At 50.8% G+C, this 16,546-nt stretch overlaps 1 protein-coding gene across 1 annotated transcript; it reads right to left on the bottom strand.

The window, feature by feature from the left end:
* On the bottom strand, positions 1-2,420 carry LOC146767109 (uncharacterized). Its single transcript, XM_085581142.1, has 2 exons — positions 1,991-2,420; positions 1-1,807 (listed from the first exon to the last, which is right to left on the bottom strand). Exons 1-2 carry the CDS (start codon positions 2,048-2,050, stop codon positions 1,145-1,147), a joined length of 723 nt encoding a protein of 240 aa, XP_085437268.1. The 5' UTR covers positions 2,051-2,420; the 3' UTR covers positions 1-1,144.
* Positions 2,421-16,546: the final 14,126 nt, after the last annotated feature.

Genomic DNA, 16,546 nt, shown 5'->3' with positions numbered 1-16,546 from the left:
TGGGGGCTAAGTCCGAGTTTATTGTAGCCCAACGGGGCCAAATATCCTAGAACGGTGCCAGCCAACAGGAACAAGCACAAGGTGCTTGCACTGGCTTATAAACTGGAAGGGAGGGGTATCCAACGACCAATGGGGATAGGGATAGGGGGTGGCTCCGGGATGGGGGGATATGGTGGGGTCCAATGGGGGAAAGATATGGGGGGAGCCCCAGGTCCTCGCCCAATCACCCGGTGCCCTGAGTAGAAGCTTCTGGATGGATGGGAAGGGGCACCGAGTGATAGACAAGGCACCCGGGGGGGGGGGTAAAATGCCTCTTTCAGGGTGACGGATAGATACTGGAAAGGCGGGAAGGGGGGACAAGGCGGGAAAACTGGGGGTAAACCAAGTTGTATATGAGGGTACAAAGGAATAAACCAATACATAATACAGGGATAATAAAACATACAAATAACGCAACTCCACAGGACTGTGCCTTTAAAGGTTAAAATTCAGTTGTTTTCAGTGGGATTGAGTGGTTTTGTGGTGACAGAACCATCCCTCTTGGCTTTTGAAATTCAAAGAGATGGAGAACACTGCCCAAAATCACCCCAGAACCTACAAATCCTCCAGAAGTTGAGTTCAGACTGTTCAGGGAGGGTGCAGCTGCCGGTGGCAGGATCAAATGAGACGGGTCTTGGTTCCAGAATCCATTTCTTACCCCCCAAAAGACAGGGTAAAGGCAGGGCCGTGGGGTTTGTATAGGGTATCCCAGGGGTGGAGTTAGGGTTTGGGTCAAGGGAGGAATTACTGGCAACACAAGAAGGGTGAGATCAAACTCCTGCCTCTTAGCAACAGGGGCACTCCACACAGAATGCGTCCCCAAATCCTAAATTCCCCCTCAGACTCCTGTAAAATGGTGCGACTTCTGATATTTTTGATCAATTTCTTTAATTTAACCCTGCTTTGTCTGTGTTTAAAGAATAAAGATGAATCAGAGGAAAATTAGGGCCAAATCAAAAGGAGAAGCAGCCAGGTTTGTTCCCAACATTGAGCACAGGGAATGTGGGTCACCAGACCTGTGCCCAGTGTGGGTCCTGCAGTGGGGGATGGAGCTGGAGCAGAGCACAAAGCTTTTCCTGCAGTTGGGGTACTGGCAGGGTTGCCCTTACCGATGCCTCCGTTGGTGTTTGGTCAAGTCAGAGCTCTGGGTGAAGCTCTTCCCACACTGGGGACACTTGTAGGGCCTCTCCCCGGTGTGGATGCGCCGGTGCTTGACAAGTGTGGAGTTGTGCTTGAAGCCCTTCCCGCAGTCGGGGCAGCGGAAGGGCCTCTCATCTGTGTGAATGCGCTGGTGTTTGAGGAGATCAGAGCTGGTGTGAAACCTCTTCTGACACTCAGGACACTCATAGGGCCTTTCCCCAGTGTGGATGCGTTGGTGGATGATGAGTTCTGAGTTCCAACCGAAGCCCTTCCCACACTCCCCACACTCGTAGGCCCATTCCCCTGTGTGGATCATCTGGTGGCGGATCAGGTTGTTGCTCTTCCTGAAGCTCTTCCCACACTCCAAACACTTGTAGGGCTTCTCCCCATCATGAAGCTTCTCAGGGACCACCAGCTTCGAGCTCTGGCTGAAGCTCTGCCCACCTTCCTGGCCCAGAGTGGGTCTTTCCTCCTCAGAGCATCCTGGGCTGGGTTTGCAGACCCTCCTCCTGTGGTGTCGCTGGGGCTTTTCCTCCCTGTTGGATTCCTGTGCTGTGGAGCCGCTCAAAACACCCTCTTCCACCAGGTTCTGCCGTGGGGATTTGTCCTCTCTGGTCTCCATCCTCAGCTTCTTGTCTGGGGTAAGAAGGACAAGGAGAGGACAGGATTTACCTCAGTGCCAGAGGGAAGGGCAAGGAGATGCCCCCAGTGCGTCCCCGGCAGGAGGGCACCGGCAGCGGGGCTGTCCTGCAGCTGGGGGCCATGCTGGGCTGGGAGATGGAGCAGGAGAGAGGGAGAAAGGGGCACTGACTTCCTCCTCACCTGCCTCGGTGTCCCAGGGCATCTTCCTCTTCCTCATAGCCTTCTCCATCTGGCAAAGGGTTGGGGATGGGAAAATCTGTTTTGGGAAGAAAACAAGGGATAAGCACAGTGAGGTTTGTACTGGTTTGAAGGCAAAACAGGGAGAGTCTAAGACAGAATGACAATTGAATAAGAAAATTAAAATCAAGGCAATAATAGAGAAACACTGGCTTAATCTGACAAAGTCAGGATATAACCTGACACCCCAATAATAAGAGTGGTGGTAGCAGTCTGACGAAATGGTGGCTGCAGTCCAGCTGGAGTGATGAACATGATTCTGTCAAAGCAGTGATCCTGTAGAAGGGTCTGGTCTTCCTCTGAAGGTCCAGTGGTGCTTATGGAGCTCTTGTCCTCTGGGAATGCAGTAGGCAAGGTGGTCCTGGTGTTGCAAATGGTGAGATTATATCCAGGCAGGAATGCTTGGTTCCTCCCCCTGGGCGGAGCATCCCACAATGGGATGATGGAATTTTATCAGTGCTGCAGTGACACTCAATGGCCCATTAACAGAAGATGGCCCTGGAGGGCGTTATCAGGGCTGAGCCATGGAAGAGATAAAGAACACTGCCCCACCTGTTGATAACAGTTTATGGAGATGTTGACTGAAAACACTTTTGGTTACATCTGACACTGAAACCTGAAACAGTGAGGCAATCCCTGCTCGGGGTGGGGGGTGAACACCACCCCCCTTACCCAAACTGGCTCAGGTGTAAAACCCTCACCCTGGGAAGGCCACGCACACAGGGGACAATGTCACACTTCCCCTGCCCCAGGGGAGATCTCTGTCCCTGTCACTCCCTTGCTCTCTCCCCTTTTCTCTTTCATTGCATCTCTCTCTCTACCTCACATTTACTGATCAATAAAATCCACTTTGGATTTGGTGTTGTTAGCACCTTAATTGGGGCAGGGGCATCTCTAACAATTTTATTAACGAAACTGCAATATTATTTTGCACTGTGATTTCAGGGCACTGTTGTCTGACCCCAAGTTCCTTTGACAACAGCCTGGTTCCCTCCCGTACGGAGGTTCTGCCTCTTTCCGGAGGAACTCTTGGAAACTTGGATACAGCTTCCTCTGAGTGACTTTCGGGAGACCTTATGAGGAAAGTGGAAGTTGTGGGTGGCCAGGGTAAAGAAAATATGATACCAGCGAGACTGACAAGGATCATTCACCCCAAGGTGAGAAACACAAGGCTACTAAAGTCCTACAAGAAGCCCAGCTCAAGTTATTTTACAAATAACTCCTGAATTCACAGGGTTGGGAGGAGAATCATTATTTTCTTCATCCCTGTCACCTTTGTGACAGCTACACAGACCGTTCTCTTCCTTTTAATAATCTGTATTGGGTCAAATTTCCATGTTTCTTTTTTCGGAACCTGCCATCATCTGAGCTGGAGTTGTGCTGTGTCCTGGGTTGTAAGATAAGCTTGTATTCCATTTGCCATCTGTCGAAGGCGAACCGGTTGGACAGGTTTTTTGTTATCTCTCTCAGAGACAATGGTTTGTGTATACACCTTTGACTGATTCAATGAAAGGCTGAAAAAATGTAACGCCGTGAGGGGTCCCACCCAGAGGGGGGAAGCAGCTCTCCCTTTTCTTCGCGGGACTCCGAGAGAAGCAGCTCTCTCACTCTCTCTTCGCGGGATTCCGAGAGAAGCAGCTCTCCCTTTTCTTCGCGGGACTCCGAGAGAAGCAGCTCTCTCACTCTCTCTTCGCGGGATTCCGAGAGAAGCAGCTCTCCCTCTTCTTCGCGGGACTCCGAGAGAAGCAGCTCTCTCACTCTCTCTTCGCGGGACTCCCAGAAAAGCAGCTCTCGCTCGCTCTCTTCGGCGGCACTCGCAGCGAAGCAGCCGGCGCGCGCAGAGGCGACGGCAGCGGAGCTCAGAGGCAACCCCGGCGCAGAGGAAGACCGGCCCCCACTGCCACCAGATCTTCAGAGGAAAATTATACCCTTCTAAAGATCACCACTTCAGCTGCAACTCATCAACTATTGCAAGGGAAAGCAATTGTCCCAGCAAAACCTGATACTGGCATTCCTCAGGTTCTAGACTTTTCCTTTCACTAGTTTTGTTTGTACCGATTGCATTTTCCTTTTTAAATTGTTGTCTAGTTTTCTCCTAGTAAAGAATTGTTACTCCCACTCCCATATCTTTGCCTGAGAGCCTTTTAATTTAAAGATCCTCGTAATTCAGAGGGAGGGGGGTTTGCCGTTCTCCATTGCACAGGAGGCTTTGCCCTCTTTCACAGACTCCTGTCTTGTCTAACCAAGACAGAATTTGGCGCCCAACGTGGGGCCCGAGGGCATTGAGAGGGAAAAAGGATTAACAGTTCTTAAGTAATTTGGTTTTGTTGTGTGTAAAAACATCTTCAGCATCACCATGTGGTCTAGTTTACCTTGGTTTGGGTGGCATGTGATCGTAGCTATACTTTTCCCATTTGCAGACCCTTATCTAAAAATGGGTCCTATGACTAAGGCTACGGTGTCTGTTATCAAGTTTGGCTTCTGGGTTAATTGGGTGAGGAATTCATGGATCTTTAATTTCCTCTGGAAGGCAGGTACATGGATTCATAGCTATCACACGTTAACTGTATGTTTTTGGGGTTACTTTAATAACGGTACCTACTGCGAGGAAATAGCACCTGGGCAAACTTTCTCTCAACCTTTTAACCATCTTTTTGGGTCTGTTCCACCAGTTCTCAAAGGGTTAAGATCCTTTATAAGTGCTAATGATACCATACAATGGGTGGTGTTGCTGATAGTCCTGTTATATTTAGCATTCAGAGATAAGGGAAGATTAACCTGGATAACTACCCTCACACCTACACCACAGACTCGAGATGCTGCTGCTCCAGAGCCTGACCCTGCCCCACAGCCCACCTCAGAAATGAACCGCCCAGATTGGGTGAGGGTTCTGGTTAAGGAGATACGAGAGATGCTGAAGGAGTGCATTTCCCCAGCTGGTGAGAAACCGGCCCTTTGCCTTGAGGAGGGACAGTCTAATAGTACAGCTGTGGAACCCACTAATGTTACAACTGTCCAGGTTCCAGCTGAACCACAAGGGCAGTCACGGTCAGCAGCAGTGGCCCCGGTAGAAACAAGGAAGTCTAAGGTGAAAGCAGAGCACCCTGCAGATAGGGACAGGAATGGAGGAACCTCACAACCCACAGGGGAGCCAGAGATTGCTATCATCACCGAGTCCCTGACGTACGAAAGTCTTCGCAATCTGCATAAAGACATTGTGCGACGAGGGCGTGAGGCTTATGCTACCTGGCTACTCCGGGTTTGGGATCTTATGGGTACAGGCGTGCAGCTGGACGGTGGTGAGGCAAGGAACTTGGGACCCTTGACCCAGGACTCGGGTATAAATCAGGTTTTTGTAAGGGAACCAGGGTCCCTTTCTCTCTGGGAGCGGCTCTTAATGAGTGTCAGGGAGAGGTTTATCCACAGAGAGAGAATGCAAGAGCACCATCATAGAATGCGCTGGAAGACCCTCGAGGAAGGGATCCAACAGCTGAGAGAAGTGGCAGTATTGGAGGTACTCTTTGGGAGGGATGGACGACACAATAATGACCCTGACAAGGTCAGGTGTACGGGACAAATGCTGTGGAGTCTGGCAAATCTTGGGCCATCTCAATACGCCACCTTCATTGCAACGATCAATGCTGACACCCACCGGGAGACAATAGGTTCTGTTGCCAACAAACTTAGGAATTATGAGAGTATGATTAATGGCCCAATGCAGGCTCATATCTCAGCTGTGATTAAGGAGTTTAAAGAGGAGATGAGGGAGGAGATAAGGAAGGTTAATACAGCACCCGTGAGAGTCACAGGCCCCAGAATCAGCACCCAACAATCCCCAGCTAGAGAGAGAGGGTACACCCCAAGGGCTAATCTGTGGTTCTTCCTGCGTGACCATGGGGAAGACATGGGGAGGTGGGATGGGAAACCCACCTCTGTCCTGGCAGCACGGGTCCGTCAACTCAAGGAGGGAAACTCTAACCGGGGGAGTTCCACCAAAGTGAAGGTAGCCTCAACCTCCCGTGACCAAGCTTGTGGGTACGATCTGTCAGACCCCCTTGAAGGGACCTCTAGTATGTATGCCCAGGGAAGGAATGATAACCAGTGTTAGAGGGGCCCTGTCTCTAGCCAGGGAGAGGCACGGGAAAACCGGATCTTCTGGACAGTGTGGATCCGATGGCCTGGCACATCAGAGCCACAAAAATATGATGCTTTAGTTGATACTGGTGCACAGTGTACTCTGATACCATCGGGACATGTGGGGGCAGAGCCTGTTTCCATTGCTGGTGTGACAGGGGGATCACAACAATTGACTCTGGTGGAAGCTGAGGTGAGCCTGACTGGGAAGGAGTGGAAGAAACACCCTATAGTGACTGGCCCAGATGCTCCGTGTATCCTAGGTATAGACTTCCTCCGGAACGGATATTACAAAGACCCAAAGGGACTCAGGTGGGCTTTTGGAATAGCCGCTGTAGAGGCGGAAGACATTAAGCAATTGAACACCTTGCCTGGACTGTCAGAAAACCCCTCTGCAGTAGGACTCCTAAGGGTGGAAGAACAACGCGTGCCAATTGCGACCTCGACAGTGCACCGCCGGCAGTATCGGACGGATCGAGATGCCGTGATCCCCATCCACAAAATGATTCGGGAGCTGGAGAGCCAAGGGGTGGTCAGCAAAACCCACTCACCCTTCAACAGCCCCATCTGGCCTGTGCGCAAATCTGACAAAGAATGGAGATTGACTGTGGACTATCGTGGCTTAAATGAAGTGACTCCACCGCTGAGCGCTGCTGTGCCGGACATGCTGGAACTCCAGTACGAGCTGGAGTCCAAGGCAGCAAAGTGGTATGCCACCATTGATATTGCTAATGCGTTTTTCTCCATTCCTCTGGCAGCAGAATGCAGGCCTCAGTTTGCTTTCACCTGGAGGGGCGTGCAGTACACCTGGAACCGACTGCCCCAGGGGTGGAAACACAGCCCCACCATCTGCCATGGACTGATCCAGGCTGCACTAGAAAAGGGTGAGGCTCCAGAACACCTGCAATACATTGATGACATCATTGTGTGGGGGAGCACAGCGGCAGAAGTGTTTGAGAAAGGTGAGAGGATCATCCAGATACTACTAGAAGCTGGCTTTGCCATCAAGAAGAGCAAAGTCAAGGGACCTGCCCGAGAGATCCAGTTCCTGGGAGTGAAATGGCAAGATGGACGGCGCCAGATTCCCACTGAGGTCATCAACAAGATCACAGCTATGTCCCCACCAACCAGCAAAAAGGAAACACAAGCTTTCCTGGGTGCCATAGGTTTCTGGAGAATGCACATTCCTGAGTATAGCCAGATTGTGAGCCCTCTTTATCTGGTTACCCGAAAGAAGAATGATTTCCACTGGGGCCCTGAGCAGCAACAAGCCTTCACCCAGATCAAGCAGGAGATCGCTCATGCTGTAGCCCTTGGCCCAGTCAGAACGGGACCAGAGGTCAAGAATGTGCTCTACTCTGCAGCCGGGAACCATGGGTTGTCTTGGAGCCTTTGGCAGAAAGTGCCTGGGGAGACTCGAGGCCGACCACTGGGATTCTGGAGCCGAAGTTACAGAGGGTCTGAAGCCAACTACACTCCCACAGAGAAGGAAATCTTGGCTGCCTTTGAAGGAGTTCAAGCAGCCTCGGAAGTAATTGGCACAGAAACACAACTCCTCCTGGCACCCCGACTACCGGTGCTGGGGTGGATGTTTAAAGGAAAGGTTCCTACTACCCACCATGCCACTGACGCCACATGGAGCAAATGGATTGCCCTCATCACTCAACGCGCCCGTATTGGAAACCTGAATCGCCCTGGGATTTTGGAGATAATTACGAACTGGCCAGAAGGTGAAAACTTTGGTCTCACTGATGATGAGGAGCAGGTACAAGTGGCAAGGGCTGAAGAAGCTCCACCATACAACCAACTACCAGCAGAGGAGACCTGCTACGCTCTTTTCACTGACGGTTCCTGTCGCATCGTAGGGATGAACCGGAAGTGGAAAGCAGCCGTATGGAGCCCCACACGCCAAGTTGCACAAGCTACCGAAGGAGAAGGTGGATCGAGCCAACTCGCTGAACTCAAGGCCGTTCAGCTGGCTCTGGACATTGCTGAAAGGGAAAAGTGGCCAAAGCTCTACCTTTATACTGATTCATGGATGGTGGCCAATGCTCTGTGGGGCTGGCTGGGAAGGTGGAGAAAGGCCAACTGGCAACGTAGAGGAAAGCCAATCTGGGCTGCTGATATATGGAAAGACATTGCCTCTCGGGTGGAAAAGCTGACGGTGAAAGTCCGTCATGTAGATGCCCATGTCCCCAAAAGTCGGGCTAATGAGGAGCACCGGAACAACGAGCAGGTAGATCAGGCAGCAAAAATAGAGGTGTCAAAGATAGACTTAGATTGGCACCATAAGGGGGAGTTGTTCCTGGCTCGATGGGCTCATGATGCCTCAGGTCATCAGGGCAGAGATGCCACCTACAAGTGGGCACGAGACCGAGGGGTGGATCTAACCATGGACAGTGTTTCCCAGGTTATCCATGACTGTGAGACGTGTGCTGCCATCAAACAGGCCAAGAGGGTGAAGCCCCTATGGTATGGTGGGCGATGGTCCAAGTACAAGTATGGGGAGGCCTGGCAGATTGACTACATCACACTGCCCCAGACACGCCAAGGCAAGCGCTACGTGCTGACCATGGTAGAAGCCACCACTGGATGGCTGGAGACTTTCCCTGTACCTCATGCCACTGCCCGGAACACCATCTTAGGCTTGGAAAAACAAGTCCTGTGGAGACACGGCACCCCTGAGAGAATTGAGTCTGACAACGGCACCCATTTCAAGAACAGCCTTATCAACACCTGGGCCAGAGAACATGGTATCGAATGGATATATCATATTCCCTATCATGCTCCAGCTGCCGGCAAAGTTGAACGGTGCAACGGACTCCTTAAGACTACCCTGAAGGCACTCGGTGGGGGAACATTTAGAAACTGGGAAATTAACCTGGCAAAAGCAACCTGGATGGTCAACACCCGGGGGTCTGTCAATCGAGCTGGCCCTGCTCAGTCAGAACCCTTACACGCAGTAGATGGAGATAAGGTCCCTGTAGTACATATGAAAGGTATTTTAGGGAAAACTGTTTGGATTAATCCCACCTCAGGCAAAGACCAACCCATTCGTGGGATTGTCTTTGCTCAAGGACCTGGTTACACTTGGTGGGTAATGCAGGAAGATGGGGAGACCCGCTGTGTACCACAGGGAAACTTAGTCTTAAGAGAGAACTGGGTGTAAGATTTCATGGTGTGCAGATGGAAATAGAATAAGGGGTGGATAATGTCCTGGGTTGTAAGATAAGCTTGTATTCCATTTGCCATCTGTCGAAGGCGAACCGGTTGGACAGGTTTTTTGTTATCTCTCTCAGAGACAATGGTTTGTGTATACACCTTTGACTGATTCAATGAAAGGCTGAAAAAATGTAACGCCGTGAGGGGTCCCACCCAGAGGGGGGAAGCAGCTCTCCCTTTTCTTCGCGGGACTCCGAGAGAAGCAGCTCTCTCACTCTCTCTTCGCGGGATTCCGAGAGAAGCAGCTCTCCCTTTTCTTCGCGGGACTCCGAGAGAAGCAGCTCTCTCACTCTCTCTTCGCGGGATTCCGAGAGAAGCAGCTCTCCCTCTTCTTCGCGGGACTCCGAGAGAAGCAGCTCTCTCACTCTCTCTTCGCGGGACTCCCAGAAAAGCAGCTCTCGCTCGCTCTCTTCGGCGGCACTCGCAGCGAAGCAGCCGGCGCGCGCAGAGGCGACGGCAGCGGAGCTCAGAGGCAACCCCGGCGCAGAGGAAGACCGGCCCCCACTGCCACCAGATCTTCAGAGGAAAATTATACCCTTCTAAAGATCACCACTTCAGCTGCAACTCATCAACTATTGCAAGGGAAAGCAATTGTCCCAGCAAAACCTGATACTGGCATTCCTCAGGTTCTAGACTTTTCCTTTCACTAGTTTTGTTTGTACCGATTGCATTTTCCTTTTTAAATTGTTGTCTAGTTTTCTCCTAGTAAAGAATTGTTACTCCCACTCCCATATCTTTGCCTGAGAGCCTTTTAATTTAAAGATCCTCGTAATTCAGAGGGAGGGGGGTTTGCCGTTCTCCATTGCACAGGAGGCTTTGCCCTCTTTCACAGACTCCTGTCTTGTCTAACCAAGACATGCTGGAACTGATGAAATTTGGAATTACAACAGAATTGCTTCTGTTGTTGGTCTATTAATTTTTGGGATTTGTTTGTGTTTCCATCAGAAGTGACTTGTGGGAAGAGCAAATCTTCCTCAAGGCATTTTATAGAGGGTTAAATTTGATTTCTGCTGAGTTTGTTTTGTCCAGTGCCCAGGGGTTGCTCAAGGGGTCTCTGGTTTTGGTTTGGCTATAATTTTCTTCTGATTTGTCTTTATCACTTAAAAACACCTGAAAAATGACTAAAAAGAGTATTGACCAGAGATGTCAAAAGTCCCACCATTTAAAAGGCATTTGAGGTGGAATTTATGATTTAGGTACATATTCTGGAGGATTTGTGGGTTCTTGGGGGATATATGGGACTATTCTCCATATCTTTGCACTCCAAAATCCAAGGTGTCTGTTACCTCAAAATTACTCAATCCCATCTCAAAATGGCTGGTTCCCACCTCACTCCCATGCCAAAATTACTCAGTTCCTCAGCCTCCAGGATGAGATGGGGTTGGAAGGCAATCGGGAGAAGTGAGATCCAAATCTGAGGGTGTGGGATCAGAATTGTGTGGGGCTGGGTGGGTGTGATTTATTTTTATAATAAATAAAACTATCAGAATTACTGATTTCTGTACCATTCAGTTTCTGTCAGTTCTGGTTTGCTTTCCAGAGTGCTGCCTTCTCAGCTGATTTTATGCCCTCCTGTCCCAGACTGAAAAGCAAGATGTGTTCTTTTTGCCATCTGTATGGCAGTTGTCCTGTGTTAAGTGGGCAGTTTTCCTTATCTCTTCCACAATCAATCCTCCCTCAGGGGAGACATCTGCTGATAATGGGCTATTGAATGTCACTGCATGACTGATGAGAACTATAACATCCCATTGTGAGATGTTCTGCCTGGAGGGAGGAGCCAAGCATTCCTACCTGCATCTAGTCTTGAGATTCTGGCCCACCAACACAGCTCTTTCTGTGCTGGATTTCCCAGAGGAACAGCTGCCTCTTCCTCTTTAGAAGAAGACACCCATTCCTACAGGATCACTTCTCCAACAGAACCACACCTGACACTCCTGGAGGACTGCACCTACAGTTTCCATTGGACTGCGGGCAACACCCTGTCCAACAGGGAGTCACATTGTATTCTGTCAGTGTTGTTTTAGTTTACTGCCTTGTTTATTTTATATTTTAATTTTCTTCCCTAATAAAAAACTGTTATTTCTGCTCCCATATTTTTACCTGAGAGCCCGCCTTAATTTCAAATTTATACCAATTCAGAAAGAGTCTACATTTTTCCATTTCAGGGGAGGCTCCTGCCTTCCTTAGCAGACACCTGTCATTCCAAACCAAAACACCTCCTTTCTCTCCTGCCTTCCTTTGCCTGCTCTGTTTCTCTCTCAGTGTCTCCTTTGACCCACGGCAGCTCCCACCAAAGACCCTGCCCTGATTTCATTCCCAATCCATGAGCTACGACAACCATGGGTGAAGTTATGATGGCTGGCAGTGAAATGTCACTGTAGGATCAAGCTCTACTTGTTTTTTGGCTCTTTCATAAGAGCTTTTCCTTCAAGGGCAGGGACATATTTTCCTGGCTGGGAACTGGAATTCCAGCCCCTGGGAGTGTGTGCCATGGATCCCAGAGGGGCATTCCCGAGGCTCCCAGGTGCTGCTCCTGCCGTGCCTCCCAAGGAGCTGTGCAGGGAAGGGGACAAGGTGCAGCAGCTGTGTTGGTCCTTCAGTGCCACAACAGCCCCAGGTTCCTGGAGTTTCCACACTGCCAACAGCAGTTCCTGGGTTCCATGATACCCTGCTGTGTCCCCATGGATATTTGGTGTCATGAAGTTCTTCAGTGTCACAATGGCCACCTCGCTCCATGAGCTTCCACAGTATCCAAATGGCCTCCTTGGATGGGCAGTGTCACCATGGACCGTTGGCTCCATGCAGCCCCGCTGGGTCACCTTGGACTCCTTGGTTCCATGAGGTTCTGGGGGTGTCTCCATGGTCTCCTTGGATCCACAGTGTCACAATGGGCCACTGGATCCACATGGCCCTGCTGTGTCACCATGGCCCCTTGGTTCCATGGGACCCCAGGGTCACCATTGACTTCTTGCTTCCACGTCACCCCCTCAGTGCCAAAATGTCCCCTTAGTTCCATGGGGAACACAAAAGATTTATAGAAACATTGAGCAAATCCGGCTTAACACAGCTGGGAACATCTGTTTGTACTCCAAAGAGAGGTTAAAGATGAGGCTGGCACCAGCAGCTTCCATCTGAAACATGGATCCAGGAAAAGAACCAGGACAGAGAATTCAGCTGGGAGACTCAGAGAATTCTGCTTTCAGAGATCATTTCTGGTCACACTGTTCCTTGTAGAAAGGTGACACCATTCCAGGCAGCCTGTATTGAGCAGGTGGTTCCTGAGTGGAGTTTGTTGTATAGGAAACCTGCTCAGGCTTTTCCATTCTTTCTTTCCCAAGAGGAAAGCTTCTCCTGGGCCTGTGTGCAGGCAGAGCCCTGAGGAGAGCAGGTTGGAAATGGTGCAATGGGCTGGGACATGGAGCTGCAGAGCTCAGCGACAAGGTTCTGCTGCAGGGCACAGGGATGTCAGTGCCAGGTGGGCAATGTCAGACATGGTGAGGCTGGGGGTGAGGAGCAGCTTGTCCAAACAGGGTCAGCCCTCAAGGGGCTCATTCTCCTACATGCCCAGACCTCCTAAGGAGAACTTCAGTGTCAAGATCACCTGGGGAATGCTTCTATCAGCTCTTCACTGAACTGGAAACTAAGAATACTCACTTGATTAAAGAAAAAAATTCAGGAAGTGCACTTGGAAATCTTCTTCCTTTACAAGGACTCCAAACTGACTCCAATCAGCTGCACAAGCCCAGGAGATTTGCAGACAATTGGATGAAGACAAAGCCCCCCTGAAGGATTCCTGCATTTTGATGATCCCCATGGTGGATTTGGGGCTTAGTCCAGAATCCTCAGGCACTGAGAGAAGGCTGAAGAAGCTGCTCAAGGAGACAGAAGTAAAACTCCAAGTCCCTTGGAGCATCACTGGGCCCCACTGAGGGCAGGGACTGCCAAAGGCTCCCAGGGACTGGAGAGAGCAGATCCTTGAGGCCAGGATTGCAGGGAGCCCAAGGCTTAGAGCAGGGAATTGCAATGCTGAGCAAGGCCTGGGCTGGCTGGGGGAAGCAGAAAGGCCAAGCCCTGAGCCCAGCCTGGCACAGCAGGGCCTGTCCCTCACGGGTGGCTCGGGGCTGTTTGTGGTGCAGGGGGATGTGAGGGGCAGCAAGGACAAATGTCACAAACCTGTGTGACCCTGTAGATCCTCATGGAACCAAGGGGCCAGTGTGACACTGTGCTGCCTCATGGAATCAAGGAGACCATTGTGGAACTCAGAGACCCCAAGGAACCAAGGGTCCATGGTGACCTTGTGCAGCCGCAGTGTCACAGAGGAGCCGTTGTGACACAGCGAGGGCACACGGAGTCGAGGGGCCACTGTGACACATCAGGGCTTTGTGGAACAACTATGCCACTGTGACATTGTGTCCTGGGTTGTAAGATAAGCTTGTATTCTATTTGCCATCTGTTGGAAGTTGGGCAGGTTTGTTATCTCTCAAGAACAATGGTTTGCTGGAAGAGGTAATGGTTTGTTAATGGGTCATTGGCTGATTCAATGCAGGGCTGGTAACATAACAACATCCCATTGTGAGATGTTCCACCCAGAGGGGGAAGCCAAGCACTCTTTTATTGTATAAAGGGGTAGCTTTTGGGGAGACGAAGCAGCTCTCTCTTTGCGGGATTTCGCAGAGAAGCAGCTCCTTCGGCAGGACTCCCGAGAGAAGCGGCTCCTTCGGTGGAATTCCCAGAGAAGCGGCTGGAGCGCGGTGAGGCAGCAGCGGCGGGGCTCGGAGGCAACCCCGGCGCAGAGGAAGACCGGCCCCACTGCCACCAGATCTTCAGAGAAAACTATACCCTTCTAAAGATCACCACTTCAGCTGCAATTCATCAGCCACTGCAAGAGGAGCAGCTATCATTTCGACCGGACTGCTACCAGCACCCCGAATCCTCAGGTTGTGGACTTTTTCACTAGTTTTGTTTGTACCGATTGCATTTGCCTTTTTAAATTGTTATCTAGTTTTCTCCTAGTAAAGAATTGTTACTCCCATTCCCATATCTTTGCCTGAGAGCCTTTTAATTTAAAAATCCTAGTAATTCGGAGGGAGGGGGTTTACCTTCTCCATTGCACAGGAGGCTTTTGACCTCCTTCACAGACTCCTGTCTTGTCAAACCAAGACACATTGCAAGGCCTCATGGAAGCACGGGGCCACTCTGACACTGCAGAATCAAGGGGAACATTGAGACACTCCAGGGCTTCATGGAACCAAGGAGATCATTGTGACATTGTGGGGTTCCACGCAACCAAGGGAACATGGAACAGGTCTGGCTACCTTGACCACCCAGGGGCCAATTCTCATCTCCCTATGAAACACTGGGACCATGTGCTTTTCTTTCTTATGGGAAAAAAACATTCACCTCAACTAGGGGCACATGGCCAAAATTGGGCATTTGATGCCAGAATTCCCTATATCCAAGGATAGCTCCCAGATAAAAGCTGCCAGGACTGGCAAGTCTGGCTGGCCTTGTATTCCTGAGGGCTGGCATTTATTTGCCTCAGAAACATGGGGGCTCTGTGCTTTCCTTCCTAATGTAATGGCCAAAACTAAGATTCCACCTCCGAAATGCCATATGGCCAAGGATAGCCCCTAAACAAAAGGGGCCAGGAGAGCCAGATCTGGCTGGCTTGGCCTAAGGCAACCTCTCATCTTCTTCCAGAACACTTGGACTGCACGCTTCTCATACCCATGGGAAAAAAACCCATCTATCTTGACCAGGCGCCCATGGCCAAAACTGGGATTCCACCTCCAAAACAACATACAGCTAATGATTGCTCCCAAGTGAAATGCCAGGAAAGACAAGTCTGGCTGCCCTCGGACCCGTGGGGGCTGTCTCTCACCTGCCTCGAAACACTGGGGCTTGCTGCTTTCCTTCCTATGGAAATGAACTGTACTTATGTATGAAGAAATGACCAAAAATGGAATTCAACCTCAGAAATTCCCTATATCCAAGGGTTGCTTTCAGACAAAAGCTACCAGGACAGAGAGGTCTGGCTGCCTTAGGCCTTTGATGGTTGCCTTTCATCTGCCCCTCAAACACCGGTGTTCCATCCATTCCTTCCTCCATAAAAGAACCATCCTTCTCCTCCAGGTGTCCATGTCTGAAACTGGGATGCCACCTCTAAAATTCCCTATATCCAAGGGTTGCTCCCAGCCAAAATCTGCCAGTACCATCAAGTCTCCCTGGCCTTGGCCTCTGGTGGCTGCCCCTGCCACACTGGGGCTCGGTTCTTTCCTTCCCATGGAGATCACTGTGACACTGTGGGCACCTCATGGAACCAAGGGGATCATTGTGGCACCACTGGAGCCCATGGAACCAAGGGGCCATGGTGACACCGCGGGGCTTCATGGACCCAGAGACCATTATGACTCTGTGGGGCCTGATGGAACCATGGAGAGCATTCTGACCCTTCAGGGCCCCGTGTCACCAAGGGGGCATTGTGACACCTCAGGGCCTCCTGGAAGCAAGGGACCATTGGGACACTGTGGGGCCCCATGGAAGTGAGGGAACATGGACCAGGTCTGGCTGGCTTGGCCTCCCAGGGGCCACCTGACAGGTCTGGCTGATCTCAGAATGTCAAGGTCTGCCTCTCATCAGCTCCTGGAGCACTGGAGCTCCATGCTCTCCTCTGTATGGAAATAACCGTCTGTTATTTCACATGTCCATTGCCAAAATTGGTACCCTCCCTACAAAATTTCCTATTTGTAAGGGTATCTCTCAGAACACAATCTGGTGGCTCTGGCTGGCCTTTGCCTCTTGTGGTCACCTCTCATCCGCCCCTAAAACAGTGGTGCTCTGTTTCTTCATTCCTGTGGAAAAAAAACTGGTCTTCACGTCTGGGGACCATGGCCAAAATTAGAATTAGCCACCGAGCCCAGCCGGGCTCACAGAACTATCTGCAGCCCTGGGCAGATATTGACTCTGCCAGTGCTGCCATCCTCCCTCCAGTGAGAGAAAAGGACACAGGGCAGGGAGCAACATGAACACACCGAGGGCAGGGAAGGGGAAGTTGAGTCTCAGAATGGAGGGATGAGTGGATGCCTTGATCTTGGGGCTGAAATCCTCTGCTGAAGCTATGGAGAAGGATGTC

The sequence above is a fragment of the Lonchura striata genome, chromosome 5 (assembly GCF_050655825.1).
Source record: "Lonchura striata isolate lonStrDom1 chromosome 5, ASM5065582v1, whole genome shotgun sequence".
Lineage (NCBI taxonomy): Eukaryota > Metazoa > Chordata > Aves > Passeriformes > Estrildidae > Lonchura > Lonchura striata.
This window is presented reverse-complemented; position numbering and strand designations above follow the sequence as displayed.

Coding starts and splice junctions, on each gene's coding strand:
- LOC146767109 (XM_085581142.1), bottom strand. CDS start 2,050: ATGGAGAAGGCTATGAGGAAGAGGAAGATGCCCTGGGACACCGAGGCA. Junction 1,808..1,990: donor CCGAGGCAGGTGAGGAGGAA/GTCAGTGCCCCT, acceptor CCAGACAAGAAG/CTGAGGATGGAGACCAGAGA.